General features: G+C 44.2%; 1 protein-coding gene across 1 annotated transcript in view; it reads left to right on the top strand.

The window, feature by feature from the left end:
• The window catches only part of CDH23 (cadherin related 23), a 1,302,172-nt gene that overhangs the window by 1,199,420 nt on the left and 87,389 nt on the right, over nucleotides 1–15,363 (top strand). The window contains 3 exon segments of the mRNA XM_044299558.1: nucleotides 10,489–10,591; nucleotides 11,145–11,270; nucleotides 13,188–13,385. Of these exon segments, the coding sequence (XP_044155493.1) occupies nucleotides 10,489–10,591; nucleotides 11,145–11,270; nucleotides 13,188–13,385 (427 nt within the window).

Genomic DNA, 15,363 nt, shown 5'->3' with positions numbered 1-15,363 from the left:
AGGAATGCAGTTTTTAATCCAGCCGATCATCAAACCCCCGAATGGAGCATAAGAACGTGGCAACTCCCGATCAGCAATTCAGTCGAACTCCTTCCACAGCTAGCAATATACGAAAGCGCTGTCCCAATAATAAATCCCTCCATAAACGAGACCAAGCTCCGTCTTGAAAGTCAAACAGGGAATTGCTTTATTGAGGGCTACCCGCCCATTTTTATGCAGGTCCCCATCTGGTGGACACGCCCCTAGGGGCCCAGAATGGAGACTGTGACACAGGACAGACATGCAGCACTACAGAGATAATACATCCCCACAATGCATTATGGTTTCCTCCTCTCTGCCCTGGCGACACCCGAGGGATAATCCAATTATCTCCCAAGACAGAGGGAAATCACCAATACACATGTGGGGACAACAGAACAGACATCACCATTTACACACACAATGTCACAACCCTTTTCAATACACAGACATTTAGCATCCCACAATGGCACGAATTAGACCAGGAGGTCAAGTTGGTTCAAGTCCTTTGTGAACAATGAGGCCATTTGGGTTACTAGCAGCACACTCTTCTCCTGGGTGGCCGTCCGTTCAGTAGTCCTGTGGGGAAACACACGAACAGGGGCATATGGACAGGAAATCCAGCGAAATGAGGGCAAACAGACGAACCAGCAATATAGGTCTATACAGATGGATCTGTTACACGGCTCCCCCCTTGTGGGACACTCCGGCAGACCCGGCTTGACCCTTTGGCGGGTCAACTTGGGGATGACCGGACTAGGAGGTAGCAAGAATGTCGGTTTGCCGGGACAATCCATCTGCATTCCCATTCTGCTTACCGGGTCGGTAGCTGATGGTGAAGTTATACGGTTGTAAAGCTAAACTCCACCGCAGCAGTCTCCCATTGTCTCCTGAGACCCGGTTAAGCCAGACAAGGGGATTGTGGTCCGTCACAAGGGAAAATTCCTGTCCATACAAATAAGGGCTTAACTTTTTCAATGCCCAGACCAGGGCCAAGCATTCCTTCTCCACTGCCGCATAACTCACTTCTCGGGGTAACAGCTTTCTACTGAGATATGCGACAGGGTGCTCTCCTCCATCTTCCCCGACCTGGCTCAGCACAGCCCCCAGTCCATACATGGAAGCATCTGTATGGACGAGAAAACGTTTGTTAGGGACTGGGGCAGCCAGGACAGGGGCATTTACAAGAGCCTGTTTGAGTGCTTGAAACGCAGCTTCACAAGCCGGAGACCACAGGACCTGCTTAGGGAGATTTTTCTTGGTCAGGTCAGTCAGGGGCTTAGCAATAGTGCTGTAGTCTGGGACAAAGCGTCTGTAATACCCTGCTGTCCCTAGGAAGGCTAACACCTGGGTCTTAGTGATAGGTGTGGGCCAGTTAGCTACTGCCTCTATCTTAGCCGGCTCCGGTCTCTGGCTCCCACACCCCACTCTGTGACCCAGGTATTGCACTTCAGCCATGCCTAGATGGCACTTCTCTGGCTTCAATGTCAGGCCAGCAGCCCGAATTTTGTCCAAAACTACCCCCTACATGTACTAGGTGTTCCTCCCAGGACCCACTGTAGATCGCAATGTCATCCAGGTATGCACAAGCAAATTCCTGGAATCCATCGAGAAGTCTATCCACCATACGCTGAAAGGTAGCCTGGGGCATTCTTCATCCCAAATGGCATGACCTTAAATTGGTACAAGCCAAATGGGGTGACGAAGGCCGACTTGGGGATAGCATCCTCGGCCAGGGGGATCTGCCAATAACCTTTACACAGGTCTATGGTGGTCAGATAGCGTCCCCTGGCAATACGATCTAATAATTCGTCTACCCGGGGCATCGGGTAGGCGTCAGTGGTAGGTCCGCTCGTTGAGCCGCCTGTAGTCTACACAGAACCGGGTGGTCCCATCTTTCTTAGGCACCAGGACTACAGGCGAAGCCCAAGGGCTATCGGAGTGTTCGATGACCCCAAGCTGGGTCATCTCCTGTATCTCCTTCCGCATTCCTTCTCGGACTGCTTCAGGGATACGGTACGGGGGCTGTCGTAGAGGGTTCTGTCCAGGGGTCTCTACCTTATGTACAGCTAGGGTAGTGTAGCCAGGCTCTTGGGAGAACGTCGCCTGCTTCTCCCACAGAAGCTGTCTTGCCTGTCCCTTCTCTGTGGGGCTTAATCTATCCCCTAGCTGTACAAGACTAGTAAGGTCAGTCTGGAAGTCCCTCTCTAACAAATCGGGTAAGGGTAAACTCTCTGTATCGTCTGCAGCAGGGGCACATACTGCAGCGACATCCTCCGGTCTCTCCTGATACTCCTTTAGCATGTTCACATGAAAGGATCGCTGGATCCCTTCATCTGAACAGCTGGCTATAAGGTAGGTAGTATCACACACCTGAGCTACCACCTTATATGGGCCCTGCCAAGATGCTTGCATCTTGTTCGCCTTCACAGGTTTGAGCACTAGCACTTTCTGCCCAACCTGGAAGACACGCTGCCGGGCACCCCGATCGTACCATCTCTTCTGTCTCCCCTGGGCCACCTGGAGATTCTCTCTTACCATCAGGGACAGTTTCTCCATGCGGTCCCGGAGTTCCATGACATACGGTACTATGGGGGTCCCTTCCTGCTCTGTCTCCCCCTCCCAGTGGCCTCTAATGAGATCTAGGGGTCCGCGGACCCTCCTCCCATAGAGCAACTCAAAGGGGGAGAACCCAGTAGATTCCTGGGGCACCTCTCTGTAAGAAAACAACAGATGAGGCAGGAATCGCTCCCAGTCTCTGCAAGTGTCAGAAAAGGTCCTCAACATCTGTTTGAGGGTGCCATTAAATCGCTCGCAGAGGCCGTTAGTCTGTGGATGGTACGGGGAACTAAGTATCGGTTTAATGCCGCACACCCTCCACAGTTGCTGGGTGAGCACAGCGGTAAATTGGGTTCCCTGGTCAGAGAGAATCTCCTTAGGGAACCCGACCCTAGTAAAAATCCTAACCAGGGCATCAGCAACTGTCTCTGCCTCTATATTAGACAGCGCTACTGCCTCTGGATAGCGAGTGGCATAGTCCACCACGGTGAGAATATACTTCTTACCGGATGGACTAGCCCTGGCCAGTGGACCCACAATGTCAACGGCTATGCGGGCAAAGGGCTCCCCAATGATAGGCATAGACATAAGCCTAGCTCTTGGGTGGTCCCCCCGCTTTCCTACCCGTTGACAAGTGTCACACGTACTACAATGTATCCGCACAGCCTGATTAAAATTTGGCCAAAAGAAGTTCTGCATGATCCTATAGGCTGTGCGGCGGGACCCTAGATGTCCGGCTAATGGAACGTCATGCCCTATCCGCAGAATCTCCTGCCGGTATTTTGCTGGGCACCACCAGCTGTCGATTCGGCGGATGGGCAACACTTTTCTGGGACGGTTTAGGGATCCTATATAACCTGTCCCCCACCCATTCATACCGCTCCCCATCTACTCCTTCCTCTCCAGTATCTGCTCTGTCTCTATACTTCTGGAGAGTCGGATCTGCCTGAGTTTCCCTCCCAAACTCCTCTGGGGAATCCCAGCTAGCAAAGGTCTGTCCTAGGGTATCAGTCGGGGAATCGGGTCTTACCTGGGTCTCGGTGGCAGGTGGGCTGGTCCCAGCAACACGGGTCTGGGCCCGGGTAGTCACTGGGTGGACATCAGCAGGTCCCATTGGAGCATAAGCAGAAACCAAAGGGGCCAGGTCATTCCCGAGCAAGACATCAGCAGGCAAGTCTTTCATAACCCCCACATTCACATGTCCAGAGCCCACTCCCCAATCCAAATGAACCCGGGCAACAGGTAGACGGAACACGGCGCCTCCTGCTACCCTCACTGCCACAGTATTTCCAGTGTGTTGGTGTTCCGAAACAAGGTTCTTTTGGAGCAGGGTCATAGTGGCCCCGGTGTCTCTCAGACCAGTGACCACTTTACCGTTTAGTCTAACGGTCTGCCTGTGCTGCTGCCGGTTATCCTGCTGGGCTGCTTGTACTGGATCCGCCTCATGTAGTATACCCCAAAATTCCTCCTGCTCAAGACAGTGAGCGGAAGGCTGGGGTGGCTGCTGATTTCCGCCGGCTGGTTTTCTCCACGACTGCGCTGGGTTGGAATTGTTCAATGGGCACTCCGGTCTCTTGTGCCCCAACTGTTTGCATCCATAGCACCGGATAGGCTGAGAGTAATCCCGGGCGTTGAACCGAGCTGGCTGAATATAATTGTTCGCTGGTGGTATTGTGGGGGTGCGTTGCGCTGGGGGGTGATACACAGTAGTGGTTGGAGGTGCTGCCGGTTTGTACTCCACTCGGGTAGGGACCTTGGCTGCTGTCTGGTCTAGCCTTCGTGCATCTGTGTATTCATCGGCCAGACGAGCAGCTTCAGGTAAGGTAGCGGGTTTGCGGTCCCTAACCCACTCTCTGACTCCTGCAGGTAACCGATCAAAGCAGTGCTCCAACAAAAATACTTGCAGCACCTCTTCCCCAGTTACCGCTTGGCACCCTGCCATCCAGTGGGCTGCGGTGCGGTGTACCCTGCATGCCCACTCCACATAAGAATCGCCAGCCTGCTTGTTAGTGTCCCGGAATCGCCGCCGATACGCCTCAGGGGTGACAGCGTATCTGGCCAAAAGGGCATCTTTTACTGCCCGGTAACTTGTAAGGTCCTCCTCTGGGATGGCCCGAAAAGCCTCACTGGCCCGGCCGGATAATTTCCCAGAGAGGATAGTGACCCATTCCTCTGCGGGTACCTGGTGTAAGGCACACTGCCTTTCAAAATCGGCCAGGAACCCGTCAATCTCTCCCTCCGCTTCCACAAAATGTCTAAATGCAGCAAAAGGTACCTTTCTCCTTCCATTGTTATTATGGGGTACCTCTGCTGCTGCAGCTCCTCTTCCCTGTAGCGCCTGTTGTGCTGCTACTGCTGCTTGCACCTGGACCACAATATCTGCTGCAGGGTTGGGGCCAAAGTGTGCCAGCCTTATCTGGACTGCCCGGTTAAATTGTACCTCCTCGGGTGTTAGATCCAGTATGCCAGGCCCATTAGCTCTCCGTTCCCTGTGCTGCATCCATCTCCAATAATATAGAAATAATCTCTCTCTTCTTGAGATTACTCGCTGATCGTCCTCTGCGTTCCAATATATCTTTAAGGGTAGCACGCCTTAATTCCTCATACTGCATCTCCACCCTGGGATTTGTAGCTGGCCTTCTGGGCGGTAGGATTCATCCCGTTGCTTGCCACCAATTGTTACGACACTCACCGCCAGGTAGATGACGCCGCTGGTAGTGAATAAGCCCCTTTCTCCAGGAATGCAGTTTTTAATCCAGCCGATCATCAAACCCCCGAATGGAGCATAAGAACGTGGCAACTCCCGATCAGCAATTCAGTCGAACTCCTTCCACAGCTAGCAATATACGAAAGCGCTGTCCCAATAATAAATCCCTCCATAAACGAGACCAAGCTCCGTCTTGAAAGTCAAACAGGGAATGCTTTATTGAGGGCTACCCGCCCATTTTTATGCAGGTCCCCATCTGGTGGACACGCCCCTAGGGGCCCAGAATGGAGACTGGGACACAGGACAGACATGCAGCACTACAGAGACAATACATCCCCACAATGCATTATGGTTTCCTCCTCTCTGCCCTGGCGACACCCGAGGAATAATCCAATTATCTCCCAAGACAGAGGGAAATCACCAATACACATGTGGGGACAACAGAACAGACATCACCATTTACACACACAATGTCACAACCCTTTTCAATACACAGACATTTAGCATCCCACAATGGCACGAATTAGACCAGGAGGTCAAGTTGGTTCAAGTCCTTTGTGAACAATGAGGCCATTTGGGTTACTAGCAGCACACTCTTCTCCTGGGTGGCCGTCCGTTCAGTAGTCCTGTGGGGAAACACACGAACAGGGGCATATGGACAGGAAATCCAGCGAAATGAGGGCAAACAGACGAACCAGCAATATAGGTCTATACAGATGGATCTGTTACACCCCCCATTCCAGTTATTACTTTAGTTTCCCTCCTCTGGACTCTCTCCAGCTCTGCTATGTCTGTCTTTTTAACAGGAGCCCAGAACTGTACACAGTACTCCATGTGTGGTCTGACTAATATTTTGTAAAGTGGTAGGACTATGTTCTCATCACAGGAATCTATGCCCCTTTAGATGCAACCCATTATCCTATTGGCCTTGGCAGCAGCTGCCTGACACTGGTTTCTACAGCTTAGTTTGCTGTTCACTAAAAATCCTAGGTCCTTTTCCCTTGTCAGTGTTACCCAGTGTTTTACCATTTCGTATGCACAGGTGATTTGCATTATTCCTTCCCATGTGCATAACCTAACATTTGTCAGTGTTAAACCTTGTCTGTTTGAACCTCCAATCTATCCAGATCCCTCTGTAGCAGTATACTGTCCTCTTCTGTATTAATGACTTTACACAGTTTAGTGTCATCTGCAAAAATGTATATTTTATTGTGCAAGCCTTCTACAAGATCATTAATAAATATATTGAAGAGAATAGGGCCCAATACTGACCCTGAGGTACTCCACTAGCTACAGTGACCCAATCTGAGTGTCTACCATTAATAACCACCCTCTGTTTTCTATCACTGAGCCAGTTACTTACCCACTTACAGACGTTTTCTCCCAGTCCAAGCATTCTCATTTTATATACTAGCCTTTCATGCTGTACAGTGTCAAATGCTTTGGAGAAGTCCAGATATATGACATCTATTGATTCGCCGCTGTCAAGTCTAGATCTTACCTCCTCATAGAAACTGATTTTTTTTGAATATTGACACCACATTTGCTATGCGCCAATCCTGTGGAACACTCCCTGTCAGTATAGAGTCCTTAAACATCAGAAATAAGGGTCTGGCTATGACATTACTTAATTTGCTTAGGATACTGGGGTGTATGCCATCTGGTCCTGGCGATTTGTCTATTTTAATCTTTTTAAGACGCTGCTGTACTTCTTCCTGGGTCAGACAGGGCACTTTTAATGGGGAATTTACTTTTACATTCTGAATTTCATTTGACAGTTTATTTTCCTCAGTGAATACAGTGGAGAAAAAAATATTTAACAGCTTTACTTTCTCCTCATCTTTCTCTGCAACTCCCCCCTCATTACTCTGTAGAGAGCCGACACCTTCAGATTTATACTTTTTACCATTTATATAATTGAAGAACATTTTAGGGTTAGTTTTGCTCTCTTTGGCAATTAATCTCTCGGTCTCTAGTTTGGCTGCTTTTATTTGTTTTTTACATATTCCATTTTTTTCCTTATAGTTTTTTAGTGCTTCCTCGCCACCCCTGTTTTAGTTATTTAAATGCTTTCTTTTTGTCATTTATTGCTTTCTTTATAGTTCTATTTATCCACATTGGATTTTTCCCATAAGGTATTTACCTCTCAAAATTAGATTTTAGGATGCTTTTAAAAATATCCCATTTTGTGGCTGTATTTTTAATTTTGAGGACTTTTTCCCAATTAGTTAGGCCTATGGCCTCTCTTAGTTGGCTAAATTTAGCTTTTTTGAAGTTTGGTATTTTTGTTCCTCCCTGAAGAAACTCTTTTGAATGACAATTGGAAGGTTATTATTTTATGGTCACTATTTCCCAGGTATTCCCCAACCTGAACATCTGTTGTTCTGTCAGGTTTAATACTAAGTCCAGTATGGCTGTTCCTCTAGTCGGATCCTGAACCAGTTTGGAAAGGTAATTGTCTTTGGTTATTGCCAAGAACCTGTTTCTTTTATGAGATATACAGGTTTCAGTTTCCCAGTTTCCCAGTCTATATCTGGGTAGTTGAAGTCCCCCATAATAACAACCTCATTATGATCTGCCACCTTATCTATTTCGTTTAGTAGCAGATTTTCTGTGGACTATGGTATATTAGGTGGTTTATATTAAACTCCTATTAGTATTTTATTATTTTTTTTCCTCCCTGTATTTCTACCCACAGTTACTCAAAATGTTCATGTCCCTCACTTATATCTTCTCGAACTGTGGGCTTTACATAAAGGCAGACCATTACCACTCTCTGGTTTTTGTGATCCTTTCTAAACAGACTGTAACCCTGTACATTAACTGCCCAGTCATAGCTATCATCTAGCCATGTCTCAGTTATTCCCACTATGTCATAGTCCTCCTCACACATCACTAATTCCAGTTCACCAGTTTTATTAGTCAGGCTTCAAGCATTTGTACACATACAGTTAAGAGGTGTATGTCCCAGTTCTCCAGGAACCCAAACTCTTCCTTCCTACACCAGTTCTTGAGCCACTTGTTAACCTCCCTAATGCCCCGCTGCCTTTCTTGTGTGGCTCGTGGTACAGGTAGTATTTCGGAAAACACTACCTTTGAGGTCCTTGCCCTAAGCTTGTGACCTAAATCCATAAAATCATTTTTAAAGGGAACCTGTCACCATGTTGTGACAAATAAAACCAAATGTACCTTAATGTTTGTTTACCCTGATAGTTCCCAGTGATCCATCCATAATCTTCTCAGGACTAACCTGTCCCATTTTATCTCCCTATAACGCTTTCCCGCCTTTTATGCTAATTAACAGAAAAGAGTCATATCTTACATGCTTGGCCAGAGAAGAGTCATATTTTCTCTGAGTCAGGCTCCTCAGCTCCACCGAAGAAATGCCCCTATAGATAAAATCTCGCACATGTGAAGTATTCATTTCGGGCAGAACTATGATGCGTAAGTATCGCAACGCTACCACGTGATGTACATAGTGCCCTCCGTAATGCACACTCCTTATTTAGTTCCGCACGTAGTGGCATGAGGGGGAGGGGACAGACACTAAGCTAGCTGATTGGTCTTTCATAAAAAGGGCAAGTGCACATGTGCGCGATTTCAGACGAGATTACAAGCAGTTAGGGCAGAAATTGCCTGTCAATCAAAGTCTAGGGGGAGGGAAATAGGTTATGATGGTGTGAGGGGAAGGAATTATTTATGCTAATGAGTATAATGGCGCAAAATAATTATATGGCGATAAAATCATGGATCGATCGCTGGGAACTATCAGGGTAAACAAGCATTAAGGTACATTTGGTTTTATATGTCAGAACATGGTGACCGGTTCCCTTTAAGGACGCTCCACCTACCTCTAACTTTGTCATTGGTTCCGATATGGATCATGACTGCTGGATCTTCTCCAGCCCCTCCCAGTAATCTGTCAACCCAATCTGCAATGTGTCGAACTCGAGCGCCAGGAAGACGACACACCGTTCGACGATCCCAGTCTTTGTGACAGATCGCCCTATCTGTACCCCTAATAATTGAGTCTCCCACTACCAGCACCTGTCTGGCCTGCCCTGCTCTCCTGGTCCCCTGCTTATTTACTTTCCAATATTTACTTTCCAATTTCTTAGATTATCCCCTTAAGATGTGACCTATATTTTCTTTTAGGACAATTATTTTTTCTTCTTATCAATCCCTGTCTTCTAGGAGCCATAACTTTAAAAAAAATGTATGGATGCAGCATTCATAATGCAGCATAAATGACATCTTTACTTTTATTATTTGGGTTAGTTTGATTATGATGATACAAAATGTACAGTAAAACAGTTTTTTGCAAAAAAAAATTTTTGTCACTATAATCTGAGAGCCATATTTTTCTGTCCACTTAGCTAGATGAGTTTATGTTTTCATTGGTATTGTTTTGGGAACTTTTTATTCAATTTTTTTGAGGTGTGATGAGCCAAAAACAGTAATCCTAACATATTTTTGTTTTACAGTGTTCGCCATGAAGGTTAAATAATGGTATAATTTTGTAGTTTGGGTCAATATGCATTTTTTAAAACATTTTCTTTAAACTTTTTTAAATTTTTATTGTAGTCCAACGTGGGGACTTATATGGCTCATATAAGACACTGTAATACTGTAACGGTGACAGGCATGCAATTAGGCCTATATAGTGATGCCAGGTTTAAACCAGACAGTTGTTGGACCTGATTATCAGGAACAAATGTTAGTACGGTAACTGGCCTATGTGAAGATGCCGCAGATCACCCGATGAATAAGTATTGTTTTTGGTCAGCAGATTGTGCTGTGTGAACAGCAATCTGCTGACCAGAAACAATGAATCTGTATGAGGATGAGCAATAGTAGTAGCCATTGTTCGTCCTCACACAGTGGCATGTAAATGCAGCTCTCACCTCCAATGACGAGCAGGCAGTTATCGGGAAAGAAAGATTGCTTCCCGATAATTTCCTGCTCAGTCAGCGGGAGTAAATGAGTCTTAATGGTTTATCCTCAATCAGCATTGCCAGTCCTTCAGTCTAATTAGCAGGGTTGCGAGGAGTCCGATACCCACTGATCTGAAATTGATGACCTATCCTAATTAAGAAGGGAAGACTGGAAAAGCCCTATTAAGCAGTTTGTGTTAAATGTGAATAAATAATAGAAAAGGTAATATCTAGATTGTAACAAAAAAATTATGATATTTCTATGTACAGGATTTTGACCTATTGATTGTCACAATATCAGATGAGAATGATAACCGGCCTGTGTTTTCTCAAGGATCATATCAAGCAGAGATTATGGAGAATTCGCCATCAGGTAGTATAGAACACTTTTCCAATGACCATATACACATAGATGGTATTATGTTTTGGGATATACCTTTTAAATTTAGAAAAGGCTCAATTTTTGTGGAATATTTTAAATCAAATATACAAATTAAATACATGAATTGATTTTTGCCTACTAATGTTTTCACACATGTTCTGAGTGTTCAGCTATGGCTCTATCCATTTAGAGATGCAGCAGAAAATATGAAGACCTAAGAAGCTACAGTCATCCTCAAGAATTCAACAGTCCAATGCTTGATATACAAATGTAAATTCTCCACTTACAAAGGAACTAATAATCCCTATATTTTTTGCAGGAGTTTAGGACTTTGAGGGTTGATTCAGTCTGCTAGGGCTTCAACAGTCTGAGTCATTGCTAAAACATATCACTGGATCTCATCATGTAAACTTCATTCATAATTAATGTTTGTCACAAGTCATGTGATCTGCTGGGAACAGGGGAGTTGAATAGGGTTGTCTTAATCTGCAAAAACTCTCTAAAATATCCATTTTCAAGATTTTGACTCTCATATTTTATCTAGGAACAACCATCAATGTTCTCAATGGGCCAATTTTAGCTTTAGATAATGACTTAGGACCAAATGCTCTTGTGTCGTATCGGCTTCTAGGGCTTCAAATTGCTTTTTTTAGCATGAACAACAGTACAGGTAAGATAAGTTAATTTATCATTTATCACTTATTGTTTGAAAGTGTCTGATTTACTAAAGCTATGTTACCCCAGTAGGGAATTCTGAGTTAATATGCCAGAATTATCCCAGATTTAGATACACTGTCCATTTGGGTATACAAAGAAAACTGCAGACTATTCTTAAATCCATAAATTGCTCCCTCCTTTCCTCAGTAGTGTCCAATGTAGCTGCCAGCTCTGCCTTCCTTTCACCCCTAGCCCAGCATGAGGTTTCACATACAGTTATGCATATGATGTTAACTTTTTAAGCATATTCACCCCACTTTCTTCATGACAATTACTGCAGAAGTTCAAATGGTTCCATCTTTTCTACTAATATCAAAGGACAGTAAAAAAAAGTCTGAAAAATTTCCTCTCCAAACTGCCACCACCCTACCTGTTAGATTAGCTGCTTGCAAATAATGTCCTTATTAAGGAAAAGTGGAAACAATAATTATAAAATCCTGTAACCACGTTTCCTAATAAGTACACCTTTATCAACACGGCAGATAATCTAACCGCTAATGTTGATGGTTTGAAGAGGAAAAACCTTTTGAATGTTTTCCTAAGGTCCTGGACTCTATGGCCAATAAAAAGAGATTAGTTGGCAAAAAAATGAGTTACAACTAATAAAGGGACCAAAAGTGAGTGATATATTGTTATTAGACTTGCCAGATTTCACCAAATTAATTTTGTTAACTTTGTTTTATGAGAGGAAAAAAATCGAATGTATTTTGCTTAAAAAAATCTTCTCCCCACAATCACAATGTTATGAGCCTGTCCATATGTGCAGTGTCAGACTGGTGTTCCTGGGGCCCACCAGAAGAAATGGTTCTTGATGCACGCCACCCAAAACCTAAGTCATCAATAAAGTTTGACAGGTTTTGAATCAAAGAAATAGTGGCACGTGACTGTCCCCAAAGGGACAAGTACAACCCTGCATACATGATCTACATGTACTAAAGAACACTCATATGTTCCAATTCCTATATAGGAGAACTGTTATAATGATGACATACTGGCAGTATATTGTACCAGCGTTAAAAATGGACTGTAGTGAAACTAGCCACTATTCCTCAGAATACATCTAATTAATTTAGATCACTGACATGATGTCACTTATGTTACAAATGACAAGCTTTTATCCTTTGTGTTCATTTGAATGTTGCTGTAGAAAAAGGATTTTTAGTGACTAAAATCATAACAATGAATTATATTGTTAAAGGGGGTTATCCCATAATTAATTAAAAATCAGACATCATATAGTACATGCTCATCTCTTTCTAACAGAGCTAGATCCAGCCCTGGACCTCATAAGATCCAGATATCTCCTCCTTCAGCACTCCAATTGCTTTGCTAGTTTTATGTCAAGTTGGTAGCTTGAGGGTGTTTCGTTCCTGCTGCAGCTCAGGGGGTGTAGCTCAGGTCCCTCCTTATCACAGTTCAGGAGGCAGGTAAAGAATGGAACTGAGCATGTGTTTCCACCTCAGCGAGGTGGAAAGAGAATTAAGGAAAAGAACAAACAGCAGGTGGAGCTATACAGATACATTTTATTTAATAACTCAGTGGCTATGCTAAACCTTTAATTAGATGCAATTAGATCCAGGTGCTGGTTTGAAAACTGCAGAATATTTTTGTGGGACAACCCCTTTAATAAAACTTCTGTCAATTTATAATTTAGTTTATAACTCTAGTGGATGAATATAAATTATTATTTGTGGAAGCAAACACAATGCAACGGCACTCTGCAAATATTGTGGATATACTGTATATGGATTATAAATTCTACTCATGCAGTATCCACTATATAAATTAATATGAGCATTTACTTCATTTCTTGGGACGTGCTAACTGTGTGCTCTGTTTTTTCTTGGTTTGTGGATTCATCTACTTGTAGGTGTTGTTGCTGTGAGGTCAGGAATAGACAGAGAGTCGTATGCTGTCCCAGTATTAAATCTTACCTTGGTGGCAGAGGATATTGGCAGACTGAACAGCACAGCCACTCTTGCATTAACAATATTAGATGCCAATGACAACAGGCCTGTCTTCAGTGCACAAAGTGTTAATGTTCATCTCCTGGAAAACAGTCCTCCAGGTGAGTCGTTTCATGTGTAATAGTTTCTTCATGTAAAAATTCAAGCAATATTATGGATGTCCATGGATTTCAGATGGCTTCCTCTCATCCTTTCCTGCAGAAACAATTCTCCTATGCATGCATATTTGTCCTTCCAAATCCTTCCATCAGTTCTTGACACCTTTTTGAACCCAAAACTCTGTTGATAGTCTTCCGTCACATTGGACTCTGCCCCTCTTCCCTTAGTCAGCACACCATGTGACCAAAAAGGTTCTGCTGTCTTCTGTTCAGGGTTCTAATCCACACCTCTTCAGTCCTGACCCCTCAGTAGGATCATTCACCACTCCAGCATGGTGTCGCCCTTTAGATATGTCATGTTATTACATGACCACATCTCCATGGACAGGCGCACTGCAAGAATGTCATAGGTAATACTATACTTGCAGTCCGATTGTCCATGGAGCTGCATTCATGTGATTGCCTAATGCTGCTAAAGGGTGGCATCCAGGCGATATTATAGCCTATGATATGTTTGAGGCGGGACTGTCCCATAGGTCTGTGGCTATGTGATTACGTGATGCAGCTATGGAATGATAGCAAGTTGGTGGTGGTGGCAATCCTACTGAAGAGGCAGGACCAAAAGGGTGCAGCTTGGAACTCTGGAAGGAAGACAACCAAACCCCTTTGGTATGCTGAGGCCTCGACAGAGAAGGGAAAGGGAGCAGTGTCCTCTGTGTCATGATAACAAAACCTACAGAGTTTCTGGTTCAAAAAGAAGGGGGCAAGGACTGATGGAAGGCTTCGAAATTTAGAAAGAAGATAAAATACATTACAAGCATGTATATTGTGCTGTAATTTGCAATGAAATTTATTCTGGATGGATTACCCGGTGCCTGCTGTTTTATATAGCAGACACCCGCGGCTAATGTCCTCGATCTGCGATAATGCACATTGCGGACTTTTAAGTCCACAGATGATGTGGCCGGAAACCTGAGAGGCTGAAAACCTGAAAGGGCCCACTTGGTGGGCAGGAACGCCTCCCCCAGGTATAGTTTGGGGAAAGCAATCCATGTAATTAATGAGCCTGAGCCTATTCTAGGCTTCCAGGCTCATTACCTGTATATTACAATTCAGGTAGCAGGTGGCAGCACTGAATTGTAATACAAAAATCGTTCTGCAAAAAATGAGTCCTTACACATCTCTGTATATATAAGCTATAAAAAAGGTATGGGGTCAGAATACAGCAGAAAATAATAATTTTTAAAAACTTTTTAATCTTTCAGTATTAAAATGCAAGAAAAACTATTCATATCTGGTTTTGCCATAATTGTACTGACCTGGAGAATGAAGAGCACAAGGCAGTTTTACCACATATTGAATATTGTAAAAACAAAACCCATAAAACTGTGGCGGAATTGCATTTTTTTTCCAATTCCACCCCATTTGGATTTTTTTTCCAGCTTCCCACTACATCCTATGCAATATTAAATTGTGCCATTGAAGAGTTCTGGGATATGGCTATGCAGGGGAAAAATAGGATTTCAAAGAATTTTTCCCATAGAATCACCCAATTCAACATATTATATTGCCTTTATTAGTCCCCCAAGTTTTTAATGAAATGTTATAAACCCAAAGTCTTTAGATGTTTAAAGTGTGGGGAGATAGGGGTGGATGATGTTCACATACTTTGGACATGTCTAAAAATCCAAGAGTTTTGGAGAAATGTTAGAGATAGAATAGAGCAATACCATCGGATCAAAGTCCCTAGCCAATTTGAGATATCTATATTAGGTCTCTCAACATCGAGAAATAGCTTCCAAATTACTTTTCCAGGCTAGGAAGTGTATCATCCGACATTGGGGAGGCAGTGCTGTACCCACGATTATGGAATGGGAGAATTTGGTAAGAATTTCTGTGAGGAAGCTCAGCTTCAGCTTTGGAACCTTTAAGTAGAATCCTACAAATTACATCATGAGTTGGAGCTAGGGGGTGGAGGCGA

Source organism: Bufo gargarizans, chromosome 6, assembly GCF_014858855.1.
Source record: "Bufo gargarizans isolate SCDJY-AF-19 chromosome 6, ASM1485885v1, whole genome shotgun sequence".
In the NCBI taxonomy this organism is placed as follows: Eukaryota; Metazoa; Chordata; class Amphibia; order Anura; family Bufonidae; genus Bufo; species Bufo gargarizans.
Note: the sequence above shows the minus strand (reverse complement) of the source record. Positions and strands in the feature narration are given on the sequence as shown.